The sequence below is a fragment of the Bidens hawaiensis genome, unplaced genomic scaffold (genome assembly GCF_021521415.1).
Source record: "Bidens hawaiensis isolate Kalapana, Puna unplaced genomic scaffold, B.hawaiensis_p1.1 tig00009190_1, whole genome shotgun sequence".
NCBI lineage: Eukaryota > Viridiplantae > Streptophyta > Magnoliopsida > Asterales > Asteraceae > Bidens > Bidens hawaiensis.
In genome coordinates, this window is record NW_027491677.1 from 308,045 (window position 1) to 326,336 (window position 18,292).

Genomic DNA, 18,292 nt, shown 5'->3' on the forward strand with positions numbered 1-18,292 from the left:
TATACACTTGTACCCCAAAACTTATATTCCTAGAATAAAAAAAATATACAAATCAAAACCTTAACTAGAATAAATATTGTTGATTTGAGTTATAAAATATTGACATATTACAGAAGTTATTATTATTAATATTATCATGAGGCATTTGTTCCAAACATTGGTGCAAATCTTCCAAACTCAAACTATCCAACCACTCATTCCCATCATCAACATCTCCTTGCTGCATCATTAATCCTACATTGTTTCGCTCGCTAGTCGTATCTTCGAGTTTGGTCGAGTATTCAAACCGCAAGTCACCCGAAAACATGATGTCACCACCAAACTCGTTGTCCGAATGTTCAAACGAGTCAAAACTGTCACTATTGTTACTAGAACTATTATCTTTATGTAACGGTGATGTAGGATGAACACGACGGATGTTGTTATCTTCGGGTATGATCATCGCCTCCTTGGGATTATTCTTCTTGTTGTATAGACGACATAAAACCCAGTCATCCAACTACAATTATTAAAAATGTAAATTTCAATTTAAAAGTAGTGTAACTTGTCGTTCAAAAAAAAAAGTTGTCATTTATAATAAAATATTAAATATTTATACAATAAAATTAAAAATATTAAACTCACCTTAGCGTCAGCGAGTCTATATTCATGCATGATCCAGTTGGTCTTAATTCCTTTAAGCCCTTTACCCGCGTAAAAAACCAACGCTTTCTTGATCCCGATAGTTGCATTCGTGTCGGTTTTTGAGTTAATGGGTTTATCCGCTCCGGTTGCTTTCCAATACCCGTGTCCTGTTACCCGGTTTGGTCTTGACTCGTTCGGGTATTTCCTATCTCTTGGTGTGAAAAAGTACCATTCCTTTGTTCCAAACAAAGCCATTTCTGAAGGAAAAAAATAGGCAAAAAATAAAATAAAAATAGTCGGTTAAAACCGATTAAACCGAACCGAAATAAAATTCTTATTCGGTTTTCGGTTTGGGTTGCGACAATAAAAATAACGTAACCGAAAACCGAACCGACACTGAGAAAAACCGCAATTAATTTTGGTTTTCGGTTTTTAAAAAACGCTGAATTTGGTTAACCGAATAAATCGTTTTAAACCGAACTGAAACCGATTCATATTCTTATTCGATTGATCAGTTTCGATTGCAACCGTTGTAAATGATGTAACCGAAAACCGAACCGACACTGAGAAAAAACCATAATTAATTCGGTTTTCAGTTTTACATAATGCTGAATTCGGTTAAACCGAATAAACAGATTAAACCGAACCGATACCAAAACCGAAGCAAATTATTATTCGGTTTTCAGTTCGGGTTGCAACCTTAAAAAACCACATAACCAAAAACCAAACCGACAATAATAAAAACCCGTAACCAATTCGGTTATCAGTTTTACAAAATGCTAAATTTGGTTACCGAATAATATTTATTTATTTTTTATTTTTTTAAAAAGCTTTAAACCGTAAATTTCATTCATTAAAGAGTGGTGAATAATAAAAAGTCAACATACCAGGAAGCTCCCACAGGTCATGTTTATAGAGATCCACGTCAGCGATAATCTGTGGCGGTGTGGGGCCACTGAGAATCCCTGACGTGGGTCCGGATTTCCTTCTCAGGTAATGAACGACGAGCTCTTCGTCGGTCGGGTGAAACCGGAATCCGGGAGGCAAGTTTAACTCAGATTCAGCATCTCTAACAGTTCTTGTAACATGTTTTGTTGGTGATCTCATGTTGTGTATTATTTATTTGAACCAAAGTTGAATGTTTATTTATGTGATGATAATATTGTGTGTGAAATGAAGTTGGAATTTGAGTATTTATATATACAAATGGTTTGGAAATTGTGGGTCCCACCATGCCACTACTTTCATGTGCTGGTTGGTCCAAATATGAAGAAGGTTCAAAGAAACTACACGTGCAAATTGAAATTTATGAGGTAAGTTTATTATTATTATTATTATTATTATTATTATTATTATTATTATTACGGTTTTTAGTATTTAATCATTTATTCTTAGAAAATTATGAAATTTGAGGGAAAATTTTAATTAAAATGAATTTACGGGCATAAATGATCTGAGCTCGAGCTTGACTAGGATTGAGCTCGGTTCGGCTTGATTAGTTTATTATTTATTAATTTATATACATTTAAATAATATATCTTTATATATTTTGACAAAAGCCTTAAACAAGCCTAAGATTGGCTCAGGCTTGTGTAATACCTTAAACGAGCTAAAGCGTGGCTCGAGCTTGGTTGTGCAGTGTGTAATACTTAAAAATGAGTTTTAATTGAGGGCTTGGCTTGTTTCGGGCTTTTTATCAGTCTGAGCTCAGGTAGCACGCAAGCAGCTCGACTCGTTTGCACACTTACTTGCTACACGAGCAAAGACGTAGGGTTGAAGTCACAGCAAAGATTATAACACCATCAGAGCCCACTCGAGCCCGATAAGTGAAACTCCGGTTTAGACACACAAAGCTTGCTTTTAGGCTCGAGATTAGGCTCAAACTTATTTACTACTAGGCTTGTGTTTGTTTCGCTCGACTTAAGTCAAGCTTTTATTAAGCCGATCTCAGATATCTGAAGCTGCAATACTCGCTACCATATATCCTTAAAAAAGTTTTAAATTTTTAATCATTTAAAATATTCACATTTGTTTTTGTTATATATATATTTTTTAAATCTTTACACAAGCCCCACCAATATTTTTTAAATATTCACATTTGTTTTTGTTATAAAAATATTTGGGGGTCCATACTCTACAATCCTGCTTAAAGAATTTTTGGCCTATTTTGACAGTATATATTCAAACTAAATAAACTTGTAAAGGTCAATAAATTGGTCCACTTGCCTTCATTCATTGTATATAAGCAGTCAGGTCGATTGCCGATGAAGTTACAAGTACTCGGCCTAATTGGATAATACTTGGGAATAATCGCCAAGTACCCGATCAATCTAGGCCAATTATATTGGACAACATTCGTCTCGTAAGTCAATGTGTTATGGCTACTGAAATGTGGTAGTGAATAACACACCATGTAGGCATGATGTGAAATATGGTGCTGTGAGTAATAAAAAAATTAAAAAACCAAAAAAAAAAACGGTAAGGGCAAATTAGCGTCGATCGATTGGTATATTGATTAATAGTTAAAAATATATATTTTTAAGACTTGCATTCGTTGCTAGAATACAATTAGCGTCCACGCCTCCTTCACTCTTCAAGAGGGCGATGTTTCATTTAGAAATATAAAAGCTATTTTATATAACACAAACAGAGCTACATCTGGATAATGGGTAAGCGAGCAACAAGTTGTGCCGCTATCCCCTTTCGAATTGCAAAGCCTATTCTACTAAATATTCCTCGGGCTCTGCGAGTCACTGGTCAGCCCTTTTGACCTATGTGGCAGGGCAAAGACACATGGTCAGCCCAAACTATCATACAGGGTTCGGCTGACGTCTAGGACATAGTCTCGGGCATATAATTTTGTTGTTGAAAATGTTAAAATTAATAAACTAATTGGGCTTAATAAAAATCCAATAAAAGCCTAAAAAAATATCTAAACAAGTTCGTTAAACATTAAACAACAACGTATCGATTTTAAACCCGCTAAAATCTAAGATAACACACTGCATTATCCATCACCCATGTGAACTCAACTTTAAAAACAATAATGTTTGATGTTCGAATGGATTAATAAAATTACCAAAAAAGACAAGACTAGAAAACATTTGTATTGACTATGTTTAGTGACGTAACTGGTTACGTCATCATCTTGAGCACCTTATGCCTTTGGCACATTATCAAAAACGTCAGCAATGGCGTATATAAAAATCATTAAATGAATTTATATACATCCAGTCAAACTTGGACAAAGTCAAAGTCAAGATACCAAGGAATCTTAAAAATATTTTTTAATAATAATATTTTTACAACTTCTTTTTCTTTTTTTTTCCTTTTTGAACGGCACCAAGAACACTCTTGTAAAATAGATCATGCTTTCATCCGAATAACTGAAAGTGATGACCCAGCAAATAGGTCACACTTGTGTTAAAAAACTTTTTTTATAAATTCACAATTAGCAAACTGGAATTTAATAATCTAAAACTATATTTTATTCTGACACATGAGTAACTCAATATTTTGATTAAGATAAAAATCAAACAACTTATTATTAGAAGCAGAAGGTGAAATTTATGAGTATTATTGGTTATATTGCTTGTATGAACTATATTATCAGCCGATGGTTCATACTTTCGATTATTAAAACCTATCCTGGTTTTTCCTAAGGCTGAGGGGTGTGGAGCGCGAGAAAGGGCGCGTGAGGCCATCCGCTCGCGCCCCGGGGCGCGAGCACCACACCACCGAGGCGCGAGAGGGGCGCGAGCGCAGATTTCCAGGCGGGCGCAAGAGGGGTAGCGGCTGGGAGAACGCGTGAAGTGGCCTGGGAATGCGTAAATAGAGCCGTTGGGCTCTTTGTTTATTAAAAAAAAAAATTTTTTTTCTCTATAAAACCAATATCACATACCACCCAAAACCAATATCACATACCAATATCACATACCACACCCAAAACCCAAAATCACCCCATCTTCCAAACCTTTTTTTAAAAACATGGCTGGAAATTGGTACCCAAACCTAGATTCAGATTACAGTTACGACGATTTATGGTCGGCACCGGACCAACCGATGTTTTATTCGGGGTCGCAACAATCATCCGGCTTTCAACCATCCAACATACAACCGTCTCCTAACTTTGTTGTTCCGGAGACACAAGAACCAGAAGGTGAAGCTGCGGGACAAAGAAGACGCGTCCACCGGAAAAAACAAGTTGCAACGGACGGGTCGGCTTCGGCTTCGACTGGAAGGACGAAACGGAAAACCACTCCGTGGTCATCGGATGAGAAGGAAGCCCTGTGTCGGGCTTGGATAGTCATTTCTGAGAATCGGCGTTGCGGTAATTGTTTTAACGTTTTTAAAAATGATTTTTAATAAAAAAGTTAAATAAAAAAGTTAAATGACTTACAAATTTATTTATGCATTTTACAGCGGACTACCAAAAGAGCAAGGTCTTTTGGACAAAGGTTAGGGAGACGTTCTATTCGCTCGTTGGGAGTACAGAGCGGAACGCCGATATGATTTCGGGTCGGTGGACCGAAATCAGAAAATTTGTCGGCTTGTTTACTAATCTGTTCAACAGGAACGCCGGTCGTATGAGACCAAGTGGCAGTGACGATTTGGCGGTTTATAATTTCACTGTCGAAGAGTGGAAGCAGGAGTGCCTGCGGAGGTATGGGACGGTGAAGACGTGGGACGATGTAAAGGTGTGGGAGAGGTTGAGAAGGTGTTCTAAGTGGGTTGAGCTGGTGGCGCCGGACCTTGATGCGGAAGTAGGGTCGAAACGGACTAAAACTAGTTCGTCTGGAGCGTATAGCACTTCCGCCGGGTCGGATTGCCGGGTTGGATTCGACCTAAACGTTGCGGGGGAGGAAACGTCTTCACCGCCGAGGAGGCGGCCATTGGGAAGGGACGCCAGGGGGAAAAAACCGGCTGAGGGGGAAGCCGTAAACATCACCGATCTTGTTGAATCCCTCAATAAATTCAACAAAACCATGGAGGTGGTCTCTAATGACAAAAAGGAAAAAAAAAGAATGAGAGATTTGGACTTCCTTACAAGAGACTTCAGTAACCTAAATCCGGTCGACCAAATGCTGATGGAAAAACAAAAGGAACGTATCCGGAAGAGGTTGATCGAAGAAGACCAAGCCGAAGAATAAGAATAACGTTTTTTTTTAGTACTTTAATTTTTTTTTAGATATTAATGTGTTTTTTTAATTAATGTATGTTTTTTTAAATAATTTATGAGTTTTTTTAATAATACGTTTTTTTAATACATTTATAAAAAAATAAAAAAAAAACCGCTCGCGCCCCTCCACACCAGGGCCCGGGGCGCGAGCACCACAACCAACACCCATCTTATCAAGTTTCTCTCTCTGCCACACGTCACAATATTATTGGCTGGAGCCCCCACTCGCGCCCCCTCTCGCGCCCCCCACACCCCTCAGCCTAATAGTTTTATAGCGGCTATTTGTAGGCAAAACATAAAAGTTGCATATTGTTTTTATATTTAAATAAATAATAATATTTTTATTATTAGATATGAAAAGAACCACTTTAGAGTTTAGAATGAAAGACCCATAGCAAATTTGTGTTTGACCCTCACCAAGAGTCCAAGAACCTTTACAAGAAACCCAAAAGGTAATTTTGTGGACAAAAGTGGGCCCAAAAATTCAAGAAATGGTCCCACATAACCCCTCTTTATAGTGTCAAGGTTACTAAAATAGACCCCTCATTACTTTTCATATGTGAACCTTACAACTTAAAAAAAAATTAAGTCAATCTAGAGAGGCTAATTATGAAAATGACACACTTGTGTATGTGGCTAAGTAGAGTTTCAACAACCTATGTACTTTTATTATATCACTATATATTCATGTATGTGTATGTTTACACTTTACACGTGTTTGCTTGCTCCTATAGTTGTATGTATGTAGACGTGTAAAGGAGTCGAGCTGCTTGCAAGCTACTCGAGATATCGATAAAAAATTTGATATGAGCCGAGTTTTTTCAAGCCCGGGCTTCAAATAAAGCTCGTTTAGGTATCGAGCGTGAGCTCGATGAAAAGCTCGTTAAACCTTGCGTATTTTTAAGTTTTACTTTTTTGGACTTCTATGTATTAATTTACACTGCACATTTGAGCTTAAACTGAGCTTTGACTCGTTAAAATAATACATGAGCTTTAACTTGAGTTTAGAAATATATTATTTTACTTTTTAATGACAAAAAGCAAATATTATGAGTATGCTGGAATAAATTAATATTAGTAGAAAGTTTAATCTGGAAAGTAATATATTAAAAAAATCAAGGTTAAAGGTGATGCCTCAATAGGTGGACCGCTAGGGGCTTCGTCCGTCCGGACTAGTGGCCGGCTCGGGCTACCTTTAGCCAATGGGGCCGCGTACAGAGACCCGACGTTACTTAGTTGGTCGTTAAAAAAAAAAGGTGATGCATCATAGCTTACTAAAGTGAAAACCCATATACAATGAATGAAGACAAGTGGACAAAATTATTAACCTTTTCTGCATGCTTAGTTTGAATAAAACATAAAAGAGGCCAAAAATCCTTAACAAGGATTAAATTTTATACATCCTATAATAGTATATAAACTTTTTTTATATTTATTAGGGTATTGTGGTAATTTTGAGTTTTCTACCGGCTTCGGATGGGTATAAGATTTGTAATACGTCTAATTATTGACCCGATAACATTGACCCGTTTAACTGATTATATGCCCAACTAACCCGATATATTTTTTTCTCTTATTATTTTTAATATATGACCCAATTGTTATGGTAATATTTTTTCTTTTTGGAATTGATTAATAGGTGTCTTATGTAATTGATTAGTTACATTTTCTACGGTTGTAACCCAAGCCGAGTAACTGAATAAGATTTTGATTCGGTTTATGTTCAGTTTGGTTTTCGGTTTAATCAGTTTCGTCCGACAATATTTTTACCTAATTTTTTACTTCAGAAATGGCTTTGTTTGGAACAAAAGAATGATACCTTTGTCACACCAAGAGACAGGAAATACCCAAACGGGTCAAGACCAAACCGAGTCACAGGACACGGGTATTGGAAAGCAACCGGAGCGGATAAACCCATTAAGTCAAAACCGACACGAATGCAACAATCCGGATCAAGAAAGCCTTGGTTTTTTACGCGGGAAGAGGGCTTAAAGGGATTAAGACAAATTGGATCATGCATGAATTTAGACTTTCAGATTCTAATGTGAGTTTTTTAATATTATTTGATAATTTTATAACTTTTTTAGCATAAGCATTTATATCTGAGTATATTTCAACAGTCCAAACACCAGCATTCTACCCGACCAGACCTATTAAAAAGTCCAAACAGTTTTCAGGTTGGCTCGACCCGTCCTACCAACCGACCCGACCAACCCCTCAGTCTCAGTCTCGGTCTCAGGCCAGTTCAAGTTTGATCCATCTCAACGGGCGGACATACACGAAGAATGAGGGGCCGCTGCCCACCATAAGATTTATGACATTTTTACCCAAAATCCCGATTGCCCCCATGAAATGAAATTCTGGTTATTAGAAACAACTAAATTTCATTAGATCAAATACATCGCCGACAATTTGACCCCGAATCACAAAGTCAAATTTAAACAATGTAATCAGAACATATATCCAGTAAGTATAATAATTAAAGAACATCAGCAGTTACCGTGGACAAACTATTATGCACAGCGTCCACCTGCTTAATGCACACTCGCCTCTTTCATCTCAACACCGCCATGTTCTTCATCTAGGGCTGTTCAAAAAGCTCATCGCTCGAAGCTCACTCGAAACTCGCTCGTAAAAAGCTCGGAGAAAGCTCGCTCGAAATCAGCTCGATTGTAAACGAGCCGAGCCTGAGCTAACCCCGGCTCGACTCGAGCTCGCTCGATTGGCTCGAACTATTTTATTTGTAATTTATTATATATATATATACATACATGCATGATGCATATAATATCGAGCCCAATTATTTTAACACATGGGCTTTCCTTTAATCCAGCCCAATTTCCTTACTCCATAGTCCATATTCATAATTTCATATACTGAGTAACTGAGAGATGGGACTTCATAGTTCACACACTCAATAATCAGTATACGTTCCATTTTCCACCCTAACCCTAGACGCTCATATTCACCTCCGCCGTTGCTCATATTCACCTCCGCCATCGGCCGCCGATTCTCTGCTTAATTTTGTACTAGACGTATTTATTTAGTTTGTATTTGGTTGGTGTTAATCTCAACGTCATATTTATTTAGTTTAACTTGATGGTTGCATATAATTGTTATTATTACAGGTAAACTCGAGCCAAATCAAGCCGAGCCGAGCTTGAGCTCATATTTTTAGCTCGATTAAGAGCTCGAGCCGAGCTTGAGCTTGCCTTGGCTCGGGCTCGGCTCGGCTCGTGAACAGGCCTATCTTCATCTATCTATCCCTACTAAAACTGCACCTCACAAATCTTCAACATTCACTACTTCCTTAACTTCTGCTAAAACTACTGACACGTCATCCCCGCCGCCGCTGACACCATCAATTTCTATGTCCTCTGGTTCTTGCAAATCTGCTATAACTTGAAGAAACTCATAAGGGGTAGCTGCAGGATCGAGTTCCTGACAACCTTTGACAGCATTGACTGATTCTTGACCGGTCAAGAAGTGAGAAGGAATTTGATGAGAAAACCGGAATATTTCACTTTCCGGAACTACCGTCACTTCGCTAACGTTTATCCGCCTATGAAAAACTGTTTTAAATCCCGCAGCTTTCACAAGTTGAGTAACCGTAAAACCCGATTCTTCATCGTACTCGTTAACTTCGACAATTTCATATATATGTTTTATTTCGTTCGGTGTTTCGTCATTCCATTCAGGCGACCAGTTTCTGTATAAAGCCCATACATCGCCTTTTCGAGGGTAAATTTGTAAAAACCCGTTTTCCGTTTTAGTAAAATTAACCTTGTGTGAGAAATAATTAGTAGCCGTAACCGTCTCGTGTTTGCTCGTTTTAAACTCGCCAAAACCTAACGGTTTTGAAAATCCGAATATAGAATCCAACTCGTTATTAGTTTGGAAGTTAAGCCAGCGTACCTTTATCTTAAATGGGTCAACCGAGTTGACCTTTTCAATTATCGTGTAATGCCTTGGCATACCGTCGTCATCATCATACGCAGCCCATACTTCGCCTTCTTTAAAACACGTTTCGCATCTTTCCTGATCAAAATTATGAAAATCGGGATCCAGGACATCGAGTACAAATGGCTCGACTGGATCGTTTGTTGACTTTCCGTTTACCAAGTCTACACATGTTTCTTCTTCTTTTTGTTCACTAGTGTTGACCATGGTTTGACCAGTTTCCGATTTCCATTCTTGCAATTTTTTCTTGATTTCATTCCTCTCCTTTTTAACTAACCGCGATTGAACATCGACATCAAATACTCCTTTACCAGCATCAATTTCCTCTCGATTTTTCTTCAGCCCAGATGACGAGTATTTAGCGCGTTTCGAAATCTTTTTCCTTTTCAACGCTTCGTCTCCTTTAATAGCCGCTTGAGCTTCTTCTCTCTCTCTTTTAACTTTCTCATACGCGAGTTGGACCATGGTTGCAGCTTGAGAAGACGAAGCAGGAGTACCCGTTTTCGAAAATGGGGCCCACTGAAATCTTTGACTCGTTGACCCATGCTTCCCAGCCATGTTTTTGAGTTTTTGACTTTTGAAACCTTTAGTAGAAACTTTGGTAAACGGTGGTGCAGTTTCCATTGCTAAAAACGGCTCGTGACAATTCGGGCACAAAAGGTTTTGATGTAGATACATTCTCAAATACTCGTATTGCATTTTACACCAGTGACAAACCGTCCAGAAGGTTTTGGTTTTCTGAGTCTTTGGTTTATGATCTTTCGCGGGTTTACTAGTAGCTTTTGTGAAATTGTAAAACCCGTTCTGTCCAGCTGACGTTGGTGTCGCTGTACCATAGTTTTCCCGCCTCTGATCATTCGCAGTTCGTTTGGTTCTATCCGAAAGCAAACTCCAAGCTTCTGAAATATATTTAAACGCCCCATCCGCCCCCCACAGATATATTCTTATCCGGATGAAGAAATAAAGCTAGTTTCCTGTAATGTTTCCTCACAGTATCATCATCAGCCGATGAGCTTACGCCAAGTATCCCATAAAAATCCGACTCGTTATTCGTTTTATTTTCCGCAGCGATATAAATATCCAAAGTCGATAGCATTCGAGTAATACCATCAAGATCAGGGTACAGATTTTGGGCTTTCAACGCAAATTTTTCCCCCCCCGTAATGTCTTTATTGAAAAACTTAATCTCAGCAATTTCTTTAGCCCTTTTAGCTTCGTCTCGATTGCACTCCATTTTTACTTAAACTTTTGCCACTTGGATTTAAAAAAATCCTAGCTATGCCGCGTCAACGCGAAGATTATATACTAAATTGAATTGATCACTTTTGTGCTTCTTCATTCAACCTTCAAAGCAATACAATTGAAACGAAATTAGAAACTTGGTTCAAAGATTACGGAAATATATTAGAGTCAAAACGCCTTAAAAAAAATAAAAAAAAAATGAAACCACACACATTGATTCCACAAGCTATAAGCCTTTGATAACCTAATTTACACAAAACCTTATCCTAGTGATTTGATTGGCTTTTATTTTTCTTCTTTTCTTCTTTTACCTTTTATTTCTTGTCGGATCAGCGTGAAGGAAGGTCCACTCTCCAACCAGCGGACATTCTTGTGTTTGGATGGGCGGGGGGAAGCATGCTTGTGTGGACCTTACTGGGGTGTCCCCTCTTGTCGGGCTTAGGGACACCGAGTTTGTTGCTAGGCAGGCGGTGCTAAGGGCAGAAGCAGGAAACAATTACTAAGAACGAGAAGGCGTGTGCTGAAAATCAACATGCCTTCATCCCATTTGCTTTTGATACATTTGGGTCTCTCGCTCCAGATGCTGGTACGTTTCTAAAAAGAGTTCAGCGGGCAGTGCACGGTATCTCAACGACGCCGAAGAACGAGAACGATAACTATGTTTTCAGTAGGATCGGTTTTGCCATTCAAAAGGGGATGGTGGCGCAACTTGTTGCCCGCTTACCTGACTCTCTGTTGTAACTGAATCCGTTTGGTAATTTGACAACTTATTTGATAGAAAAAAAAATAAAAAATAAAAAACCAAAAACCACATAAAGTAACAATTAACTCTTAACAAATCTACAAGCATATTATTTAACTCATCGATCTACAAGCATTAACAACATCGATCATATTATTATTATCCATATCCGTACAACAGAAACCCTAACGACTACCAATTGAATCCAAATTAAGAATCAAATCAACATGCAGCAGATGATAATGGAAGAAATCAGAGTGAACGCGAACCTCAAGTAGGTAAACATTTGTTGAATTCGAATAATAATATTTACTCCAACACAAAAGATCAAAGAAGAAAGAATGTTATTATTATTATTATTTATGCAGCAAGTTGAGTTGTTGTAATGTGTATGTATATAAATATATATATCTACCGTCATAAGTTTGTGCATTTTAACACTTGGTAACAAAATTGAAATTGCGCTGATTTTAACGTTATTTTACTAATCTCGTGAAAATAATGTTAAAAGTGACGGAAGGTTAATCAGGCATCATGTGGTGGCGTTGATGGTCAAAAGACAAATGTACATAGCTTTGCTATTGGTATAGCTTCGCTATTGGTGAGATATAATGATGATGATGAAGATGATGATGAGAAGAGGTGGGTAAAAGAATCAGTTAATTGAACTGGTTAGTGGTTATGTAGAAATCAGTTCGAAACTAACTGAAACCATAGATTTGGAACTTAACAAACTCTAATAATTAATTTCAAATTCATAATCAAGAATCAACCATGATTAACTTTTTACACCAACTTTCTAACTTAGGTTTCTAGGCATGGTTAATAAAACTGCACAAACCGATGTAATACCCAGAATCAGTTTGGGTTGAAACGAGTTCTATTGGTCAATAAAACTGCACAAACCGATGTAATACCCAGAATCGGTTTGGTTGAAACGAGTTCGATTTGGTCAACAAACGTCAAAACCTATTTATGATCAGTTTCGGTTCGGGTTTTGACCGGTTTTTGCCAGTTTTGGCTGGTTTTAGTGGAAAAAGTTACAGACCCGTTTCGAATCTACGGTTTCAAACGGTATTAAACCGGTTTCTACATCGGTTTGAATTTCGGGTCAATTCGGTTAACCATTTCTTTTACCCACCTCTAATGATTAACACGTTAACTTATCGTGTCATACCATGTTGTATTGTGGCAGAATCTTACGTGCATTATGTTTTATTGTTAAAACAAGATAATATTGTCGATGTTGTGAAACAAGCCTAGTAGCTATAATAATATGACAATGAGATGTAGGGAGAAAGAGAGGAGATTTCTTTAATAGGTATATCATACAATGAGATACAATAGAATATTATATAGGGATGGAAAAACTTGGAGAAGAAGTCAAATCTATTTTAGGTGTTGATAACCATAATAACTATTATTCATAACATTCCCCCTTGGTTATCAACTTCATACGCTTCAGCACGAGTTGCTTTAGAGTTGGATATAACTATACTTTTATCAAAATTTCACTCTTAAAAGGTCATTATAATCACAGTTTATAGTGATGTACATATCATCAAGAGGAACTTATGAGCTTTTAAAGAGAAAATTCTTTTGAAAGACCTTGACATAGTGTGATTATTGTTCGACTTATAGTTCGAGTAGATGTGTAATTATATGTTTATAAATCTATCAAAGTGCATCTAGAAAATGTTGAAACATTTTACCATGGAAAAGTTTAATCATATTTATTTAGCATGTTAAGGGATGTATAACAATTCAATCATTAAGATGTATCACTTAACCTTTCAAGTATTCAACTACCTTAGGAAACTCTTCATGAGTTCTATTTATGCTCAACATATTCAATAATCGTAACATATTCAAATATAACTCTATACACAACAACCACTGTTTTCTCGAGAACTTGCTTTACATGATTTATTAATTCAAATCCTTCAAAAACTTTCTTGTAAATTTTCAGTATCAACTGAATCATAATATTTATTAAATGCATATAAATTTTCAGTATATTACCAGACTATTTATGTATCGGAAAGTCAATGATTCCACCATTGGAGAATGCGTCTCCTTATAATCAATCATGGGTCTTTGCAAAATCCTTGTGCCACCAATTTTGCCTTATATCACTTAATTGAATTTTCATTACTTATATAAAATACCCGTTTGTATTTAATACGTTTTACAACTTTAGTTGTACGGACTGCTGGTCCAACAAACTTTCCGTTATTTAGAGAATTCAACTCTGCCATGTTTGCGTCTTTCCACTTTGGCCAATCATTTTTCATAGGCAGATTTATAATCTTGATCCTCATCATCTTTATATCAAGCGCTAATTATATATATAACGACGTCGGATTTATTTCAATTCCATATATGTTATAGACATGATACGATATAATTTACTAAGAGCTCTTTATTTTTAGGTACCTAAGGTTCTTCAAGAACCATCATGTCTAAAATCTCTTTCAAGAGACCTTTTATTGCACCTCGACTTGACCATCTTTATCACTTGCTCTAGTTTTCGAGGAAATTTCACCTTTGGAATCGATTAGTCTACCATGCTTCATGCGTACGCTACACTCATTATCAATATGCGTTTGTCCTTCTGTGACATTTATTAACTGGAGCATCAGCAGTTGGTACTTGTGACTTACTTAGTCACTCCATTCTGGTCAGTGAACACGTCTGGTAATTGTTTCAATATTCTTTGTAAATGAATTATCCTTTGAACTTCTAGTTCACATTTTTTACTTTGAGGATCAACGATAATTCATTCTAGCCCATTTCCTTTTCCAACTGCTTTATACCTCCCCTAATGTTGGGAATGTTAATTCACTTATAATGAAAACCAATAAGTTGTAACCATATCTCTCATTAACAACTCTAAGATATTTACAATGTATAAGTGTTTCATACCCAACATAAATCCCAACCTCCATTGAGGTTCCATCTATCTTTGTGCGTTGTGGTGGAGCAATTTCATTACATATCACACAACCAAACTCTTTGATGAGAAGTACTTGGTTCTGACCAAACCAAATTTACTTGAGAGTAAATGTTATAACATGTTGACTTGATGTGAATTAATTTTAAGACATGTAAATCATATGTACTCATATACAAACATGAATCTTTGCTCTCGTGATCATTGGTTTCATAACCAATTCGTGTATGAATATAATATGTATGAAGTTCAGCATATTCTTATTTCCAAACTCATATTCTAATCTGGAATAATGTGCTTGCTCTCTCATTAGCTAAGCCAAAATTCTCACAAACTTGAAGTTGTGAATTTGATAATCATTCAGACGATGCACCGATTTGTAATACTAAATGATATCATGTTTGGATATGTGTATCCTCTGTTATTTCCAGAATATTCAAAAGTTCATACCCATAGAGCAGACATTGCATATTTAATTATCATGAAAAATATTCTGATTTTTCAATATATTTCACATCATTTACTCGGTGTGGTCTACCCGATCAAGCCATTAGATAATCATGATCCATAAACTTTAGGTTTATGATCCTATATGTATTATGCTTATTTAATACAAGACATAAAATACGAGACAACAATGTATTATTGTTTCAAACGATCATGTTTAGTTACTTTAATAACTCCATATTTTGTTCTCATATTTGATCAATATCTTTGCCATTATAGTGGTCGATCTCATTATTAATATGAATATTACTAAAATTCCGATGGGTGATCTCACTATGAACATGACCATCATTGGAATTTTCTCAATTGTGTCCATGAGAATGATAATACATAGTCACATACACATAAGTGGAATGGAGTAGAACCAAACAGGTTTCATGATTTTTTATTATTTCCTCGAACATACGGATATAAAGTTACTTCAAGAACTCTCATGATATGCTCCTGAGCATATTTGAGGTGTAACAAACAAAAAAAAAATTATCCGATCTTTCGTATAAATAACTTTTCTCTTCACATAATATATATGAGAAATAGTTACATGACCAAGCCATGTAAGATTTACTGGTCTAAAATATTTTGATATTTTTATAGACTTCTAATGAGATTTATTGATCTTTTTGCAAGCTATGCTATAACATGACATGGTATAAAAAGGAGTTACATGATCATGCTTATATATTATGAGAATAAAAAACAACAAATGTTATGAATGAGAACATCGATGATCAAGTTATTCAAGAGCTTTATTATTCCAACTTTATAATATAATTAATATTCCAACTATCTATAGTATTTTGTAGTAGCAAATAAACATTAATGGTATGCGCTCATCAACTAAACTATTTATTTGGCATACAATCCAAAACAAATATTTTGTTACTCCGAATGCGTACTTGGTAACATCATTTAATTATAAGAATAAAATCTTTCTTCTTAAAATAATAACAATGATAAATAATGTATCTTATTTTTAAGGAAAAGATACTTAATATTTTATAACCTTGAATAATGAAATTTTGAGAGAATAACACTTTAGGTCATATTTTTTAAATAAATAATTGAACTTTTTACCATAGCCCAAAATGATTATGATACCTCATGATAGTGGTAATAACCCACAACTTCGGTTTAGTTGTTCGATTCAACACTCTCTATATAAATAAATTTAGCACATAAATACAAGGTACACATAATGCAAAATTATACAAAACATGACATTATAAATATCACTGTATAAACAATGGTATAACTGATCACAAATATATCATATAAAGTATTTTGTCATTTTAATTTTAATATAAACAAATATCTCTATCGAAGTTCTACTTTCTTAATAACATATATTACTTTTCTTTACCACACAATCATCTCACATGTTCAAATCTATTCAAATTACAAATTATTGATGATTATTTTATTGATAAGTGTGTTATTGAAACATATTAAGAACCAATTTTCATGAAATAACTAACTTCCATAAAGTAGCATCTTAGAACCAATTTTCATAGACAGCTAATTCATTTAGTTTGATGCAAATATGAACCACAATTTATGCGGTTCATAACTTTGCAATTAAGGAAATCAAAATATTGATCGTCTAGAGGTGCATAACTTTAACGCCGAATACATCTAAAATAATTTCAGTACAATTATTTGATTACTCATGGACTATATATTAATTATTCTGTATATCATACTATAATTTCAATAAAAATATAACATGTACATTTAAAAATAAATTAAATATTGAAAGGCAACAGTGCCTTTTCATGGCACAAATATTGATGCTTTGAGAAAAATAGTTTTCTTGAAAGTTTATAACCAGAAGTAAGCTATTTGGTCGCTTTTATAACGTAAATATCATCGTTTTCTATTAGCGTTCTAGTACAAGATATATTCAATCAAGGAATTGTCAGAAATTATTACCTTCTCGTCGAGTAAAACGAAGCATTCCAGCTACGAATAACTTGGACGGTTCTAGTGGTTTATCACAGTGTTGACTCTTTGTACAACAACAACTGCATTATCTGGTGATACTCTAGTACGTGGCTCGTAGCAGTATAGTATCGGCCCCAATATCATAATCATAGATATCAAGAACAATTAAAAGACCAAAATATTGTAATAGAAATAAAACAATCCACCAAATATCACCACCAAATATCATTTGTATTGTTGTATAAACCTAATATTTAAAATCTAGAACTCGAGCTATTATAAAAATATAATAAAATATATCATACCCAAAAGTTCTTTACTGACCAACTAAAACCAAGTTATATTTATTGTTTAAATTAATAAGTTAGTTGTTTTTGTAATAGTCAGGAAAAATAAATCAAGATATGGTTAAAATTCATTCATTATGCTTTGTCATGAATTAAGATCACAAGTAAAATAAATTCTAATTTGAACCACTAAAATCAACACATAACACGATTGCGTTTTATGGTTTAATAGAAATATATTCAAACATTTAGGATTAAAGATCACCATCTTTTTTTTTTACCATAATCTGCAATTTATTTTATTTATTATTTTTTGTCTAACCTTCTGTCGTAGCATATGTATTTAATAAAATATTATATTGTATTCTAGATGACGTCGTGAGTATCATGAATCAAAAGAAAACTTGTAGAATAGTTTGATTGAACATACCTTAAGATAATGAAATCCAACTCTAAAGCAACTCGTGCTGATAACGTGTTGTAAAACAAGCCTAGTAGCTATAATAATATGACAATGAGATGTAGGGAGAAAGAGAGGAGATTTCATTAATAGGTATATCATACAATGAGATACAATAGAATATTATATATGGATGGGAAAACTTAGAGAAGAAGCCAAATCTATTTTAGGTGTTGATAACCATAATAACTATTATTCATAACAGTCGACTTTTTCATCCTTAAATAATTACCTTTTTTATGTGCATTTATACGTTAGTATGTTTGCCAAATGTCATGTAACCTTCTACACACTTAACATACGTGAATGAATTCTTGTAGACCAAACCAAGTCACCAATTAAGCAAGATCCCAGCATAGATCATCTTGTCCAAAATTGCGAGTGAGCGCGCCTTCAT

At 35.3% G+C, this 18,292-nt stretch overlaps 1 protein-coding gene and 1 pseudogene across 1 annotated transcript; both read right to left on the reverse strand.

Moving 5' to 3' along the window:
- Positions 1-64: 64 nt before the first annotated feature.
- LOC143531499 (NAC domain-containing protein 67-like) lies at positions 65-1,819 on the reverse strand. The gene is made up of 3 exons (XM_077026783.1): positions 1,512-1,819; positions 625-881; positions 65-499 (listed from the first exon to the last, which is right to left on the reverse strand). Exons 1-3 carry the CDS (start codon positions 1,729-1,731, stop codon positions 65-67), a joined length of 912 nt encoding a protein of 303 aa, XP_076882898.1. The 5' UTR covers positions 1,732-1,819.
- A 7,266-nt stretch (positions 1,820-9,085) lies between these two features.
- On the reverse strand, positions 9,086-10,997 carry LOC143531500 (uncharacterized; annotated as a pseudogene).
- Positions 10,998-18,292: the final 7,295 nt, after the last annotated feature.